Below are 18,371 nucleotides of genomic sequence, written 5' to 3'. Positions count from 1 at the left end.
TTTCCTTTAGTTAATTTAATTACTTCCCACTTAGCCTAGATTATTAGAATATCAACCTTTCAATTCTATTTGACTTAGCTAAACAAAAGACTTAAAAAAATTAGTATTCTCCCATGCTCCCTGTGGAATTCGACCCTTAAGTAGTGCAACGAACTCGTTCACTTGTAAGGCAAGTCTTTGAATCATCAAGTTTTTGGCGCCGTTGCCGGGGGGCAAAGCCTAGATATTAATCGTTTTATTCTAGTTTAGACTAGGTCCTTTTTGGTTACTAATCCTTTTTTTGAGTGTTGTAGGTTCTTCTTTACATGGTTAGGAGGAACCAAAGAGGTCCACCACTCGAGATTGATCTCGAAATTGAAGGCACCACTAGGAGACTTAACGCATTACGAAGAAGGGGTTTGATAGAAGCACCAATTGTTGAAGAACCTTTAGTAGTGGAAGTTGTTTTAGAAGAGCCGGATAATCAAGAGATCTTTGAGAATCCTTTTGGAATTCCCGAAGAAGAAATTATGGCCGCGGTTCCTATGAAAGACAATTTGGCTCCTAAGACAATAGTAAACCTACGTATTGTCAAGCCACCAATTCAATCTAACAACTTTGAGGTGAAGGTTACGTTAATACAATTAGTCCAAGGGAATCAAATTGGAGGAGGTTCAACCGAAACCCCAACGAACATATAAATTACTTCTTGGATAGTTGTGAGATGTACAATGCCAACGGTGTTTCGGATGATGCTATTCGCCTTAGGCTATTCCCTTACTCCTTGAGGGGAAGTGCCAAGGAATGACACAAGATTTATGCCCCAGATTCTCTAAGGACGTGGAATGATGTCTCAAAAGCTTTCTTGAACAAGTACTTCCCGCCTCAAAGAACCGCCAAGATCAAAAGTGAACTCCAAGGGTTCACTCAACTTGAAGATGAGACTCTCTATGAAGCATGGGAGAGGTATAAAGCACTTTAAAGATTATGTCCTCATCATGGAAGTTGGGATGATGAGCTCATGAACAACTTTTATGAGGGGTTGAACAATGAAATAAAGATGAATTTAGACTCCGGTTCGGGCAAGGGAGCACTTGATAAGATTGATCATAAAACGGCTAAGGAATTGATTAAAGAAATGACATCTAGGAATTTTCATTGGAACAATGATCGACACAAGAGAAAAGGGAAGACAAGTGTCGAATTGGCAAAAAATTTGGAAGTCAAGGATTTGATTAAAGAACTAAAGCAACAAGTGGCCTTGTTGAATTCTAGAAACACACCCAACAATTCTTCATTAAGTAGGTGCCAAGTGTATAGTTGTGAGTTTTGTGGAGATCAAGGGTGTACACCAATAAATGCCCCTTGATGGTGGGAGAGGCAAATTGCATGGAGCAAGTGAATGGTGTTTGGGAATGAAGTCCGGCTAGGCAAGCTTTCAACAACAATCAATATCAACCCGGAATGAGATCCCACCCAAACTTCTCTTATGGATCACAAAATGTCCAAAACCCACCTTCTAACAAAAATCACAATTTACACCTAATCTCCAAGCCCAAAAGCAAAATCAAAATTTTAACCAAGGACCACCCGGATTTCAATGGAGAAGCTTTTAACCAAGACCACAATTTAAATCACTTAACCAACCAATCACCCAACCCTTCAAACAAACCACCCAACCAACATTTCAACAAAACAAACAACCTCTCCAACAACAAGCACAACCAAAGTCCAATTTGGAGCTCGTGATGAAGTAATTGACGATCAACCAAAATAAATTAATCACTAGCTCAAATCAAAAGCAAGAAGAGACCACATCCTCAATTAACCAATTGAGGAGTCAAGTGTAAGCATATCAAAGGATAACGGATAACCAAATTTCACAATTGACCTCTCAAGTTAGCCAATTGCAAAGCGCAAATGGGAGATTTCTGGGAAAGACCGAGGAGAATCCAAATACCATCAATGCTATACACTTGAGGAGTGGTAGAGAGTTGGAGGGTCGTGCACCGTTGAAGAAGAGAAAAAGTAGTCAACCGGGGATTCTAGTTTGGCCACCAAAAGAGGTTGAAGATGATCTTGTGGAAGTTGTTGTGGAGACTACCATGGTGATTGATGAACCTACCAAAGTGATTGAAGAACCTAAGCAACAAATTGTGAAATCATATGTGCCACCAATCCCATTTTCTCAACGGTTGGCAAGGGCAAAGCTTGAATAAAAATATGGGAAATTCATGGATATGATCTGATGAAGGGAATGAGCATCATAATTCCTTTCATTGATGATATCAAAGAAATTCCAACTTATGGAAAGTTATTCTAGAAGGAGTTGATTTTCAACAAAAATTCCTTGGATGCCTCAACAACGGTGAATTTGTCTAAAGAATGTAGTGTCATTCACTAGTACAATTAAGGCCATTGGCATCAGTTTTAAACAGTGATTGGCATCGGTTCGCAACTGATGCCAATCGAGGCGATGTAAATGACCTTTTTTTCAATTGGCATCGGTTCACAATCGATGCCAATTTACGCATATTGGCATCGGTTATTCTTCTATTGGCATCGGTTCCAACCGATGCCAATTTACATTTCTCAATTGGCATCGGTTATAAACCGATGGCAGTTTACATATATTTGTATCGGTTGTACATACGAAACCGATGCCAATTTTATCATTTGGCATCGGTTGTACCATAGCAACCGATGTCAATCATGCCAATTGTTTTTTTTTGCCCGGAATAATAAATTATACAGTCTGTATTTTATTTTCATAAAAGCTATGGAAATTTTGGCAGCATCTCTATATAAATTGAGCAATCCAAATTTTATAACCTGCAGTTCCAATACAACCATTCAACAAAATTATTATATCCAGAAACACAATCATATACATAAAAACCCATAACTATTCAAGTATCAAAAACAACCGTTCACTACATTATATATTTTTGTTACAAGATAGAGACCAAAGCTCCCGAAGCTCGTTCATCTCTTCGGGTGTAATTGTTGAACCTGCACACCGTAAACAAGAACAATATAATGATTAACTAAACTACAATTTAGAAAGAGAAATAAACTACAACTACTTGAAACAAGTTATAGATTAAATACTACTCAAAGGATACTACTCAAAGGATACGCACAAATAAATGAGCTTTTGCTGGCCTCACATCCAAAGTCTAGGCCACACTCACTTAGATTTCTAACCAATTCGCATGAAGAGAACAACAAACTTAAACTGCCCACTTCATCCGTCCTAGCATAGAATGATGCATAGCCACTAAAAGTACAGTACAAAGACATTGATTTTTGCATCCTAGACCAGACTAGCTGAAAGTTTCACTACAGTGCCATAAACATGATGAGTTCACCCGGACAAGTAATAGTCTACCTATCAATTTACAAGTACTTAAACTAAAGTATCAATTAAAATCAAATCAATAAAATGAAGAGCAATTCCAATGATGCGAGCATCGGACCAATTCCAGGAAACCCTAATTTTCCCCCAAAAACCATGCTAGAAATTAATTTAACATAGAAAGCCCGATTTATCTGATTATTAACACAATGAGACTAAAAACTAAACACCCGAGATTAAAAAAAGAATAAAATATCTCACAATAGGAAAATAATAGTCGCCAGTGCGATGTTTGAGATTAAATTGAATAGAAGACACAGACGGATCCAATCTTCTCATAAACACGACAACGATTCCTAGTTTCCTGCATTATTAAACCCCAACATATTCAAGGGCCTAATTATAGAACACAAAGCAAACTCTAAAATATTTAAAAGATTGAAGATTGTTAAAAATATTATACTTCCACTTAACTATAATGCTATTCATGGATTTTCAAGCAATACTGAGATATAAGTCAAACATGTAACATACTTGTTGATTATCTTTTGAGCAAATTCACGAGGTTCATTTTTTACTCCCGCTGGATCTAGCCAATGAACCAATCCAAAGCATGGATAAATAACAGCCAACATCCTATGTAGACTACACATAAAATTAAATAAAATAATTGAGATTAAGAAGTTTCTAAATCGACCTCCTGCAACTGAAAACTTATATGTGCATCTTAGATAGTATAGAGTAGTTTCTAATATAAAAGACAGAGAAGTAGTTCGTAAGATTTTTACTATTTCTCCCTTGTAAGTGTGGCTTGTTTTAACAATTAAAAAAAAATTAATAAAAGAAAAAAAAACTTTTATCAGAGTGTCTATATTTGAGATCAAACAATTAAGAACAAAATTAAACGAGGAAGACAAGCATGTCTTCATAATCCAGAATAAGACATTGCTCAATTTGAAAAACTCTGTAGACGGAATTGTGAAGGATTAGCAGAATAACAGTTTCCTAGGCATATAACACGTGAAGAGTTGTATCCTACCTAAGCAAATGGCGTCAACTATAAGACGGTCGGGCTGACTCACTACTAGAAAGCCATAAGAAAAAAGGAAGAAAATTAGGTTACACCACGGTTACCTGAATAGTCCTCGTGTTTCAATCCTCTTCAGAAGATATGGATGATCACATAGAGCTAGGCCCTATGCTGAAAGTCTGAAACATTCTTTTGAGTCATAAAAGTGGACTAAGTCTGACATTATCGGACAAATTTCAAGCTAAAGCAAGCAATCACAGGACAAATTGAAGCCCTCCCTTGACATTGTGGGAATTAGTACAACACTTCATTGGTAAATATAACACACTGTAAACTAAGGAGTATACCTCTTATAGTAGAGCTCAGATACCAAATAACTTGGTTAGCTCAACAACACTTTCAAACTCACGAACTCCTTCCCCTACAACAACAACAAAAACAAAAACAACAATAAATAACAACATTAGCCATGTCCCTCAAGGGCTCCCAAAAATTATGAGGTAAAGGGTTAGTCGAACATATTATTATGCAGCTTTACAGAATGGTCACATTAGATGAATTTTAGATGGTCTATTTATCAATCCGTCTTTTATTTCACAATTTTAATCCGCAATTTTTATCTTCATTGACAACACACATAGGTAAATATAATTTTTTTCCCCACACCCACCGGTCTTATCAAAAAGGAAAACCAAAGGAACATTGCAAATGACTGCACGCTACGCCGTAGTTATCAAATTCAGCTTCTTGCTGATACCCGTCGTGAGGTGTCAAAAATAAATTTATAATCTCCAACTACAACTATAGCTAGCGGCAGTCGGGTCGAACCACAGAGAGGCAGACGTAATTTCTAGTTGTTTAAATTCGGTCTAAGGTAACAATAAGGTGGGGGTTGATTGGATTGGTTTATAGCTAATGAACAATAAAATAAAGTAAACTAAGCAAACGGATGAAATCAAGTATAAAAAGAGGTACTAGGATGGTCGGTTCGTTATAGTTTCTGCGGCAGCATACTAAACAGGTCTAAATCAAACACATGAGGCGGGAAATAAAGAGGTCCTCTCGGTCCACTCTTAACAAATAGCATCTTTCGATCTCGCTATAGGTCCCTAATATCACTAATACTAACTTTCGTCCTGAAAAGTGACTACGGTCTAAACTTTACGTATCTTTCGATCTCAGCATAGTTTAGTCATTTTAATTGGTGATCTAATAACTGTCCCTATCTCTCGATCTAATGGGTCAGTCATATATTAAGCATTCAACTAGTCGTGTGCACTCGATTCGTCGAATAAAGAATTAAAACAATTAAAACGAAAATAAAACCTCACGTGGTCAGTCGATCGACCAGGTATGGCAGTCGATCGATTGACACGCGCTTCAGGCCGTGTTCATTATATTGACGCCTACACTACAATTCCCCTACATCCTAGCACGAACTATTTAGCTACTCATGCTAAGGGCGATAACAACAATAAAACTAATAAGATAGACAGAAGAATTCATGCTTGAAACGGTAAAATAAACAATTAACAAAAGATGGCAATTCGGCTTGGGAACTGATCTAGCAATTCTATAACTATGAACGAAAACAAAATAACAGAATAAAACCAGAGAATACCGTGTGAATTGCGAAGGAAAAGAACAAAGCCGAATGACAAGCGAATTGTATTCAATACCGAAAATAATCTCGAACCCTAATTATTTCTAAAGAACTATATGTAAAACTTAATGTAAAACTTGATAAAAACTGGATTCTTGTATCTGTCGAACTAGGTTACGTTATATAGAAAGTATACGTAACATAATTCCTAAAACCTAAACATAATGGGCTTCAAGTTCCTCGATCTTTTAATTCTCTTCTGAAACAGCGATGTGGTCGATCGACTAAGCATGGTGGTCGATCGACTGACTAGCAGTGTACAGTAGCTTCTGGAACCCGATAGTTGGTCGATCGACTGAAGGTAGTGGTCGATCGACTGCTTTAGCTGCTACTTGACTTTCATAATCTCGTGGATTTGTCTTTTGGGCCTTGGATTGCGCACCAAGCTCGTTCCTTAAGCGAATACTTCACGTCAAATGCAATGCAGGATACTCGGGGACGGATTTAGCTCGATTTCCGCTGGATTCTTCACATTTCTGCAATAATGTACAAAAACACGAAAGTAGACGGAGATAGGGGAAATGGCAGCTTAAACTACGCAAATGAGCTCTGAAATGCGTGGAAAATGGGATGTAAAACATCATATAAAAGACACGCATCACTTGCTAACTAGTATCAGCAAACTATTACATCAATCAATATTAAAAAAAAAATTGTTTACTAGAACTTATCCTAAATAAACACCCGCTTCAATTACGAGTAAACTGAATCTTGTTCGAGCTTCTAGTTCAATAGCCCTAAACTCATCACCCTTATCCGCCGCTTTACATCTGTAGTAAACTCGTAATTCATAAATCAATAAACCAAATTTCCCCATGAATAACACCATAAACTAACTAAAGCGTTCAATCGAAATAAAAAAAAAAGATAATAACTTACGAGAACTTATATTAAAAACCACCTTCAAATTACAAAAATCTAAAAAAAATAAGAAAAAAAATTAGATTAAAAACAAAATTAGATTAAAAACAAATTAGTAGGGTTAGTGTAGACTAACACTACCAACAAACAAATTAGATTAAAAACAAAATTAATTTCGGATTCCAATTTGGGGACGGAAAACTAGTGTTTGGTATTTTACCTGCAAGCTGATTGGGAGCGCAGTAGTAGCCATGGTCATGGTCAGAGCATCAAAATGGAAGTGGCGAAAACATTAGCGACGGTGGCGAGATGGGGGTGAGACAACGTGCGTGGTCGAGGAACTGAAAGGAGACGAGGGGTTATGAGATGGTGAAGGAAATGATGGTTGTACTGGAGGTCGGTAAGGGGAAGGGGAGGCGGCGAAGGGAGATGTGTGTGGCGGCGGTTGTAGTGGTGGTTAATTGTAAGGGGAGTGGGAAAGGAAGGATCGTGTATAAATGAGGGGAAGGGGAAGAAATGAATACGGATTAATGTATATAACCCTAACTAAATTGACATCGGTTGTTTAAGTAATCGATGCCAGTGTCTAAGAAATGATTATGCCGTCGGTTTATTTAGTAACAACCGATGCCACTATCCCCTTAAAGTGCATTTGGCATCGATTATTAGTAGAACCGATGCCACTGTGCCGATGCCAATTGCCTTATTTCTACTAGTGATTCTAATGAATGAGTTACTCCAAAAGCTTGATGATCCGGGGAGTTTCTCAATACCTTGTGCTATTGGGACCATTCGCATTGAAAGAGCCTTGTGTGACTTAGGACCTAGCATTAGCCTAATGTCACTCAAGACTTTCAAGAAATTGAAGGATTTTAAACTCTCTCTGACTAGAGTATCCTTGCAATTAGCGGATAGGTCGATAAGGTATCCAATTGTACTTGTGGAGGATATTTCCCTCAAAGTGGGAAAGCTTGTGATACCTCATGATTTTTATGTCATGCATATCCCAGAGGATGTCAACATTCCGATCATATTGGGGCGCCCTTACCTTGCTACGAGAGGTGCCTTAATTGATGTTAAAAATGGGAAACTCTGCCTCCAAGTTGGTGAAGATAAGATGGATTTCTCATTGAACAAGGTTATGCACGAGCCTTTGGAAGGAAAAGCTTGCTATATGGTGGACATCCTTGATGATTTTGTGGAACAAAAGCAAGGTGAAGGGGATAGTAGTCTATAAGGGTTTCTTCAGGGCAAGATGAAGGATTGCAAGGAGCATAGAGAATATACATCAGCAATGGAATCAACAATCTTGGAAGATCCCAACAAAGAATTTGAAAAGTTGAAGAAGGACGGTAAAAAAGAGGAGAGATCCACGCCTCCTCAAGTAGAGTTGAAACCCCTTCCTTTACTCTTAAGCATGCTTTTCTTGGTTCAAATGACACTTATCCCATTATTGTTAATAGTGCACTCAATGACATTGAACTTCAAAAATTGCTTGATGTTGTGAAAAAGTATAAGGATGTCACTAGGTACTCAATTGATGATACTATGGGAATTAGCCCTTCTTTTTGCACCCATCGCATTCGTTTGGAGAATGAGGACTCATCCTCCATAGAGCCTCAACGCCGCCTTAACCTCACAATGAAACAGGTGGTTAGGAAGGAGGTGTTGAAGCTTTATGATACAAGTAATATTTACCCTATTTCCGATAGTGTATGGGTGAGTCCGGTACATATGGTGCAAAGAAGGGTGGTGTCACCGTGGTCACTAATGATAAGAATGAGTTAATGCCTACAAGAATTACAATGGGTCGGAGAATGTGCATAGATTATAGACGCCTTAATAAGGCAACTAGGAAAGTTCATTTTCCCCTCCCTTTCCTTGACCAAATGTTGGAAATACTTGCCCAACACTCTCATTTTTGCTATCTTGATGGGTTTTTGGGATTTTTCCAAATCCCCATACACCCTTATGACCAAGAGAAGACCACCTTCACTTGTCCGTTTGGCACCTTCGCCTATAAGCGTATGCCGTTTTGGCTTTGCAATGCGCCAACTACTTTACAAAGATGCATGTTAGCCATTTTCTCGGAATATGTGGAAGATATAATGGAGGTGTTTATGGATGACTTATCCGTCATAGGCACCTCATTTGATGGTTTCTTAGCTTAAATAAGATTTTGAATAGGTGTCCAGAAACCGACTTGGTCTTAAATTGGGAGAAGTATCAATTTATAGTGACCTCCGGGTTAGTTTTAGGACATGTTGTGTCATGTAAGGGCTTGGAAGTTAACCAAGCCAAGATTGGAGTGATTAAAACCTTACCCCCTCCCACTAGTGTCAAGGGCATTAGGAGTTTCCTAGGACATGCCGTTTTTTAACGGAGGTTTATTAAAGATTTTTCCTTGATTGCCCGACGCTTGACTCTTTTACTTGGTAAAGATGTGCCCTTTGTGTTCACTAGTGAATGTTTGAATGCTTTTAATAGGTTGAAGGAAGCTCTCATTACTGCTCCAATCATGCAACCTCCAACTTGGGGAGAGCCATTTGATTTGATGTGTGATGCTGGTGATGTAGCGGTGGGAGCTGTCCTAGTACAAAGAAGGGATGGCAAACTTCATGCCATCCATTATGCAATCAAGACATTGGATGAAGCATAAGCCAACTACACCACAACGGAAAAGGAGCTTTTAGCGGTTATCTTTGCTATAAACACGTTCCGTTCTTATTTGGTGGTTTCCAAATTTATTATCCACATAGATCATGCCGCTCGTAAGCATTTATTATTGAAGAATGATACAAGACCAAGGCTCATTAGGTGGATTCTTTTGTTGCAAGAATTCGACCTTAAAATCAAAGATAAGAAGGGTTCAGAGAACTTGGTGGCGGCCCACTTGTCAAGTTTAGAGAATGGAAATTTGAGAGATACTTCACCAATTGATGACTCCTTTATTGATGACCAATTGTTTGCTTTTGCCATTGTGTAAATGCCTTAGTATGCGGATTTTGTGAATTACTTGGTGTCGCGGGTCATTCCACATGATTATGATTCTCACAAAAAGAAACGATTCTTCCACGAGATCAAGCAATACTTTTGGGAAGAGCCATGTCTCTACAAGTCATGTGCGGATGGGATGATAAGGAGGTGTATACCAAATGAAGAGGTGAAGGCCATCATATCTCATTGTCTTGATATGCCAAGTGGCGGGCATGGAAGTTTAAGGAAAACCACCGCAAGAGTGCTTCAATGCGGTTTTTATTGGCACAATTTGTTTAGTAAACTATGTGAAGGGATGTGACAAGTGCCAAAGGAGTGGAAATATTTCAAGGAGGCATAAAATGCGTATGAATTATATTCTTGAAGTGAAGCTATTTGATGTGTGGTGATTTGACTATCAAGGGCCATTTCCCACCTCATATGGAAATGAATACATACTAGTTGTGGTTGATTATGTTAGCAAATGGGTTGAAGCGATCCTTACAAAGACTTGTGATACAAAATCGGTGACCAAGCTCATCAATACAATAATATTTCCTAGATTCAGAGTGCCAAGAATTTTGATTAGTGAACGGGGAACCCATTTCCGGGAGCGAACCTTGGATGCTCTTCTAAGGAAACATGGGGTGCAACATAGGCGGAGCCTTGCCGATCACCCACAAGCTAATGGTCAAGCCGAAATTTCAAACCGTGAGATAAAGACTATTCTCGAGAAGACCGTGACCCGGTCAAAGAAAGATTTGGCCATGAAGATTAATAATGCATTGTCAGCCTACCGCACCGCCTTCAAAACGCCAATTAGAACTTCACCATTCCGATTGGTGTATGGGAAACCATGTCATTTGCCGGTAGAAATGGAGCACAAGGCTCATTGGGCCATCCGACTTCTTAATTTTGACTTGAAGAATGTGGGCGAGAAGCGACTCCTTGATCTTAATGAACTTGAAGAATTTTGACTAGAAGCTTATGAGAGCTCTATATTGTACAAGGATAAGACAAAGAAGTTTCATGACAAGGCCATTCTAAGAAGAGAGTTCAAAGTAGGGGACTTGGTCCTCCTCTTTAATTCAAGATTTAAGGTCTTCTCGGGTAAGCTTAAGTCAAAATGGTCGGGTCCTTTCGCCGCTGTCCAAGTATTTCCTTATGGATCGATAGAAATATCCGAAGGTGACCAAAAATTCAAAGTGAACGGACAACGACTTAAGCATTACATTGCTGACTCACCAATACTGAGAAACGTGAGTGTCGTTGAGACCTATCTTGTGATGGTTTGAACCTTGAAACATGTGTTCTATTGTATCTTGTTGACTTGAGTGATAAGAATTGACTTTGTCGAGCCAACGACGTTAAACAAGCGCTTCATGGGAGGCAACCTATGCAATAAATTCTTTGTAAAATTTGATGACTCGATGAGGGAATGTTGGTAAACTGTTTAAGGCAAGTTGGTCGTTTAAGGAGGGGATTATCAAGTCCCGAGTGATTGCTATTTGGCTCAAAAAGAAAAGGAAGAAGACGGCACCATAGGTGGGAATGCTTTGGAGGGGTTAAATTTTGACTAAGGGAGCAGACTTGCTATGGAAGGCTGCAATTTCATAATTTTTGCAACTGAAGGACCTAATGGTTCCCGACCGGTTACAATCCGACCCGGTAAAGTTCACTCCCCCGGCAACATATCAAAATTCGAAAAATGGACCAAAAAGCACGGACACCCGACCGGGCACAATTGTACCAGGCCGGGTGAAAGTTGTACCCGGTCGGGTACAATTGTACCCGACCAGGTGGAGTTTACTCCCTCCGCTACATGCTCCGGTTTTCCCCTATTTTCTTCTTATTCTTTCAACTTTTATTCACTTTTCCACCTACCATCTTCAACCTTATCACTCGCTCTCTTCTCTAAACTCAAAACACCATTAAAACATTGTACCCGACCAGGTGGAGTTTACTCCCTCCGCTACATGCTCCGGTTTTCCCCTATTTTCTTCTTATTCTTTTAACTTTTATTCACTTTTCCACCTACCATCTTCAACCTTATCACTCGCTCTCTTCTCTAAACTCAAAACACCATTAAAACACCAACAAAACTCAACCTTCAACCTTCAACCTTCATTTTTCACCACTTCTCTACTTCAAAACCTACCCAAATTTTACCATAACAATCCTTGCACCTTCTAGTTTTAGATCCCCTTAAAATAAATTGAATTCCACCACTTGATGTTTTTCGAAATTTTTGGATTAGTGCTCTTTTCCGGGTTGGTGAAGCTTCGTTTTTTGGGTCTGGGTCTATTTATTCAAGTGTAGCAGTTTTTTGGGGATTTAAAGCTAAGGAATGGATTATAATGGCAACTTCAAGGCAAATAGTGCTTTTGTTGGGAGTGCTCACATCTCGTTCTAAGGTAAACAATCCACCTCGCTTTGCCAATAATGAGTATAATGTTTCTTTTAGCGATAAGAAACAACTTGCTTCATTTAATAAATTTGTGGGGAAGAATTGGGAACCTACTCGGTGAGCACGTGGCGCAACAATGAATCGTATGGGTATAAATAAGGAAGTAGAGGTACTATATAGTAGAATCGGTATTTCAAAATTTTTTAATGCGGATGTTGACACCTACCCCGCCCTTGGGGCGGAATTCCTCGCTACTTTTAAGGCGGTTATCGCTAATGACTATGGCGACTCGCCCTTCCCTTTTCAACTAGGAGGGGTTTCGCGCCATATGACTTTGAAGGATTCTGGACACCATTTTGGTTTTAAAATTTGTCCTTGGGGAGGGTATAGACCGGCTCAATCCTCCGATGACTTCAACTCCCATAGTGAATTTTGGAAGCAAATAACCCGTATGACGGACTTTAATAGAGGAAAAGAAAGTTCCGCGAAAATTAGAAACACTGTCCTTAGGTATTTCACTAAGATTTTGGCCTCCTCACTTTTCTCATCGGCCAAGACACACCACAATTGTAGTGTCTTGGCCCTACACTTAATGCAAGACCCCATTTTCCAAAGAGAGCAATCTGTTGACCTTACCACCGTGCTAGTCATGCATTTCCTTGGCATAATAGCTAAGCCTAAACCGACCATATCTTTTGGGGGTCTTATCACCATTTTTGGCTAACTCTATAGGAATTGAGCACAACCATAAAAGTGTAGAAGGGGGGATATGGCTTGAGGAGTCTCATTTACCGTGGCTAAGGGAGGTTAAGGGGCATTTAATGTATGCAATTACCGATTCTCGATACATATCGCTACCCGATGAATTAGCCACGACCATTACCAACCCCTTGAATTGGGGAATGCCCTACCGTGAGAATGAGTATGAACATGTGAATAGGAAGTGGAGAAATTTAGTTCATGAGGGGGATGCGGGATTTATTTTATTTGGACCGTGGGATAAGGAACCCATACAACAAGTTCCTGTCGTACCCCAACCCGAGGTTTTCCAAGATGACTTGGAGGGATGGGAAAACCAAGCACAACCCAAGGTCCATGAACAAGAACCTCATGAGCCCAAGAGGGGAAGAGTTCACCACTCAACCTTTTATGTTGGGGGGTCTTCTAACCCCGTGGAGACCGACCAACATCCGAGCACCTCTCAACCCACATAAAGTGCCTCCTTTGACTTCTTCTCCGACTTTGACTTTACCACCTCTATGAACCAAGATGTCAAGTTTCATTACCAACCGCAACCACAACCACAACAACCTAGTCGATAATCATTCCAAGAACCCTCTTCAAATCAATGGGTTGATATGTTTGTCTTGATGAGGGAGACTAGGGATTTATCTAGAGAGGCTCGGGACATTGGTACTAGTATCCATACCTACAATGAGGAGACCCGGAGGATCGTTCTTGAAATCCAAAGACTTTTTGAGGAAAGTCGTGGTTATATTAGGGATACTCGGAATATGGCCATGACTTCCCTCCTTTATAGTAGACGGAACTCACACCGTCTCAATGATATCTCCGTGGTACAATCCGACATGTTGAACCAATTGAATGAGCTAAGGTTAAGGAGCCTTGATGCCCGCCGAAACCCTTCTAACCACCCATCACCCGGCTTGCAATAGGTGGTGTGTTATGCGGGATAACTATTTAGTTGCCTTTCGACGTCGGTTCCTCCTAGTCTCTCTTGTAGTCATGGTTGTGTTGGTTTTGTTAGTTTTGTTTCTTCCTTTTCTCATAAGCTCTTTCGCCTTGATTTGTAATCCCTTTATTTTTTTTGACTTGGTTTGTCGGTTTCACCTATCACCTAGCACCCTTGAATTATCGGGTGTCTTTTATCGCTCCTATTTGCAAAATTCAAAACCGTTTGCTTGCTCCCCATTACTCAATCCAAATGATCACTATGTCTCCCTCAAATCCAAATTTAGCATGTACATATGAGTAGTTTGCATTTAGAACCCTTTTGATATATTTGCATTAGTCTTCATATAGTTTGCATTCATATAGGTTGCATTAGACTTTAATTTTTGTAATATATCGTCACATGTAGTTGCATTCATATAGCTTAAACCTTAATTAAAAACAAAAAATTATAAAAACAAAAAGAAAACTGAAAATTTCCAAAAATATGTCTTTAAATTCCGAATTTCCTCCACACATCTATGTAAATAAATAAGTGTGGGGAGGAACTTCACTTATTCAAAATAACAAAAAACATGCATTTACTTTTCAAACTATATAAAAAAAATCCAAAAATATGTTCTTTTATTTTAAATAGAATTTGCCTCTTTCCCACACTTCATTCTTTGAATTTTGTATATACTAAGTGTGGGGAGGAGGCCTAAAAAAAAAACAAAAAATGTTCTTTTATTTAAGAAAATTTCAAAAAATATAAAAACATGTTTCTTTTGTTTATTTATTCACCCCCAACATTCGTTCCATCGAGGATGATGTAAATACCAAGTGTGGGGAGCGAAATATCAACTTGTAGATATTTGTCTATATTTGTGAATACTTGTACATATGAGAAGATTTCGAAAAATACAAAAAAAATGAAAAATTTTAAAAAATAATCCCATTGTGGACACATGCCATCTGTGACGCCCAGCCAATCCGTGGACATGCAGCAGTCGGAAAGTCACGCTCGGTGGCGTAAAAATGCTTTCGACCGGATTGCTTTAGATCGGTCGGTTTCATGTCGGCAAGGGTCTCGAAATGATGCAAGAGATGTTCGAAGTCGCCACCAAGCATTTATGGGATGCTTGGAACCCATTCGAATCCACTTTATACATAGGTCAACCAAGGCAAAAAGCGGTGTTTGACATACGTACTAAAGATAAGGAGTCGTCCCTCCTTAGCATCCTATCTTTAGAATGACTCTCGTTCGCCCTAGATAAGGACGTCCACTATCCAATGTTTATGAGTAAGAGGTGAAGATACGTATTGGGAAGCCCTTTAATCGGACACCCAATCCCGCCCGCGGTAGCGGCCTCTACTGATCGATCTTGTTGGTTAAATGCAAAAGTTGATAAAACGGGGAAATGCATGAATGTCTATCCACAAGTTTAAACCTAACATGTGAGCTTTCTATGTCGGTTGTTTATCCAGACATCAAGTAATTGATGTCGAGTTGGATTTAATGTTGATTTGCATGCAAGACGGAAATTAAGCATCCATTTACCGAGTTAGGTTTATGGTGCATAACGTGATCCATTTGTCTTAGAAAAGCGTTTTGCAAATACAAAGTAAAAGGGCAGGCTTGTCATCTGATCCTTCCTGTATTCGGGTTAACCGAAGTCGAGATCATCCTAGATAAGTGCTGGAAAGGAAGAAGGTCCTGCATCAGGCAGCCTATTGAGGCACTAGCCGTCAGGCGATGCAAAGGGGCTTGTCCTGGTTTGAAAACTGGAAAACAGTTGCCATGTTTAGGCACGAGGCAACTGACTGTCTAAAGGACATCTTCTGACTGTTGAAAACATTTGTAAAACGATTTGTATAGGGGTGTTTGAACCCGTCTTTGTTTGAAAATGTCGTTTAGACCGCTTTTGTGTTAATGTGAGGATCGAGACTTGAATAATCATGATTGTATTGACGATATTCGATGTCGGGTTCGGTTTTGAAAGCTTGACATGAATAGTTTTGAAAAATGATTATGAACTAATTATATTAAGTTTATTTGTTTGTAATTAGTCAATGTTTGTCATCGTACTCGGATTTAAACCGACATGGTATATGGAACCAAGGATGATTATGCATGTATGACTAATATGCTTGTTTTGAAATGTAAAGAAATGAAATAAAAGGTTTTAAAATACTTTTAATAATGTAATTAACCAAATATTATCACCGAAACACAGATTAAACCATCATGGTATGAGGAACCAAGGGTGAAAATGTTTTATGGTTAAAAGATTTAGCATAAAAATGATTTGAAACGGTAAAAACCGGTTGTAAAATGAAATGAAAATTGGAAGGAATGAACTCAAACACGTTTGAGTTCTGCCTGGACACCTCATTGAAGCGCGAGGTACCTAGTTGTGACTAGGGCCTTCTGTTTCCGGTCAAAACTCGGTGTTGGCCCATTCGATCCGTATTTTGGACCATGTTATGCATGTTTTAGCATGTTAAGGTCATAAAAACAGATAAAAATACATGAAAGAAGAGGATTATTACACCCTCATACTTGCATACTAGGTTTGAGACGAGAAATCGGCGGAAGTGAAACAAGTTGTTAGGTCGGAAAACTCGGTTGAAAACCGTTTAAGCAATGTAAAGAATGTTTTGTTTAGTTTAGTGACGGTGTAGTTGGTCGAGATGGTCGGTCAAGTGATTTAATGCACGATGACGGTACCAAACAACGTGTAAGTCTTGTATTTTTGATCGGTAGGTCGAAAATACGTGTCGGTTTGTGACTTAAGAAGTCGAGACTAGAATTTTAAGGGAGAAATGAGGGGGCGGACACTCGCGTACCTTCAAATGGTGGCATTTAAGGGGTATTTATAGAAGATTGAGTGGTTGTGTGCATTTTGAGCGACGTGGCCGCATGGGCTACTCGAAGAGGCGCGAGCCATTTCGCGGGTCATCGAGCTGTCTTGTCACTATCACACAATTGAAATCATGATTTGTTCTATCCTAGGTTTTGGATGGCATGATTGTTGTACTTGACCATTCAAGTGTACCGGGTATACTTAACATGAGAGATTTGTGATGTTTGTTTTTTTGTGTTTGACTCGTTGTTGGAGTCGGGATTTGAATTTTTGAGTCGGTTTTGGGTCCGGTGTCGGTTTTGACTCTAGTTAGTGTCATTGCGACCCCGTCATCGTGCATAAAACACTCTAGGTACTTTTTAAAAGTTTTGAAAATATTTTGTTTTAGAAATCGTCTTGAGTTTTCCGTCGTATAGTTATACAAAATTGTCGATTAAACGTTGCGATTCCTAAGCATGTTGTAGTCCGATAATCATCGGGTGGTTTTGAGGAGTCAATAGAAACTGAGTATCTACAGAGCCCCCACTTTGATTGTGGCTTAGAAAGGGCGAAAGTTAAAGTATAGCCCCCAGGTCCATCGAAGATTACAACATGGAGATCGAAGTGACGCCGAGGCGGCTCGAAGGAATTCGGGCCAAAGACCTACCGTCGAGAAGGGTGACGCCAAGGCGACTCGGGGATACGAGTCAAGGACCTGTCATCGGGAACAGTTTCGAGTCTCTCGACTGTCCATGCGGGTCGGTTTAAGTCCGTTAGACTACGTACGAGGGCTCGCCAGCCATAGGAAGGAGTCATACCTGAGGCATCTTCGGGATATATCCTTGAGTTATTTCTTGTTTGCGCAAGAAGGCTCGCCAGCCGTGTTGAAGGTGTGCGTTGTGAGGCTCGCCAGCCCAATTGAAGGTGTGCTTTGTGAGGCTCGCCAGCCATGTTGAAGGTGTGCGTTGTGAGGCTCGCCAGCCATGTTGAAGGTGTGCGTTTGTGAGGCGCGCCAACTATGTTGCAGGTGTGCGTTGTGAGGCTTGCCAGTCATGTTGAAGGTGTGCATTGTGAGGCTCGCCAGCCATGTTGAAGATGGTGCGTTTTAAGGCTCGCCAGCCATGTTGAAGGTGTGTGTTTTGAGGCTCACCAGCCATGTTGAAGGTGCGTTTTGAGGCTCGCCAGCCATGTTTGCAGTGCGTTTTGAGGCTCGCCAGCCATGTTGACAGTGCATTTTGAGGCTCGCTAGCCATGTCGGCAGTGCGTTTTGAGGCTCTCCAGCCATGTTGAATGATCGATGTGGGAATTAGCCGTGTTGGACGGGCTTATTTCGAGAGATCGTTGAGTTGGTGGGCTCCGTGGGGAGGTCTCCGATATCCCGCTGGGGAATTTCGGTGTTTATATTGGATGTTTGTAGCGACGGAAAGAGATAGGCTTGAGCCCGGCTCCTGTGGTTGGCGGTGATTTCGAATCTCGAAGAGAAGTAACGATTTTTATTGCCGTTTTTTTGAATTAGTAGAAATAGCGGATGTGAATTCCGCCATTTGATGTGTGTTTGGGAGATAACGGTTTTGGTTCCA

General features: G+C 39.9%; 1 protein-coding gene and 1 non-coding gene across 2 annotated transcripts; one reads left to right on the top strand and one right to left on the bottom strand.

Moving 5' to 3' along the window:
* Window positions 1-877: 877 nt before the first annotated feature.
* LOC141603802 (small nucleolar RNA R71) lies at window positions 878-984 on the bottom strand. Its single transcript, XR_012525651.1, has one exon. It is a non-coding gene; the product is annotated as a small nucleolar RNA R71 (small nucleolar RNA).
* Window positions 985-7,582: 6,598 nt separating this feature from the next.
* On the top strand, window positions 7,583-8,128 carry LOC141601957 (uncharacterized). The gene has a single exon (XM_074422264.1). It carries the CDS (start codon window positions 7,583-7,585, stop codon window positions 8,126-8,128), a length of 546 nt encoding a protein of 181 aa, XP_074278365.1.
* Window positions 8,129-18,371: the final 10,243 nt, after the last annotated feature.

This window comes from Silene latifolia, chromosome 9 (genome assembly GCF_048544455.1).
Source record: "Silene latifolia isolate original U9 population chromosome 9, ASM4854445v1, whole genome shotgun sequence".
NCBI lineage: Eukaryota > Viridiplantae > Streptophyta > Magnoliopsida > Caryophyllales > Caryophyllaceae > Silene > Silene latifolia.
Note: the sequence above shows the minus strand (reverse complement) of the source record. Positions and strands in the feature narration are given on the sequence as shown.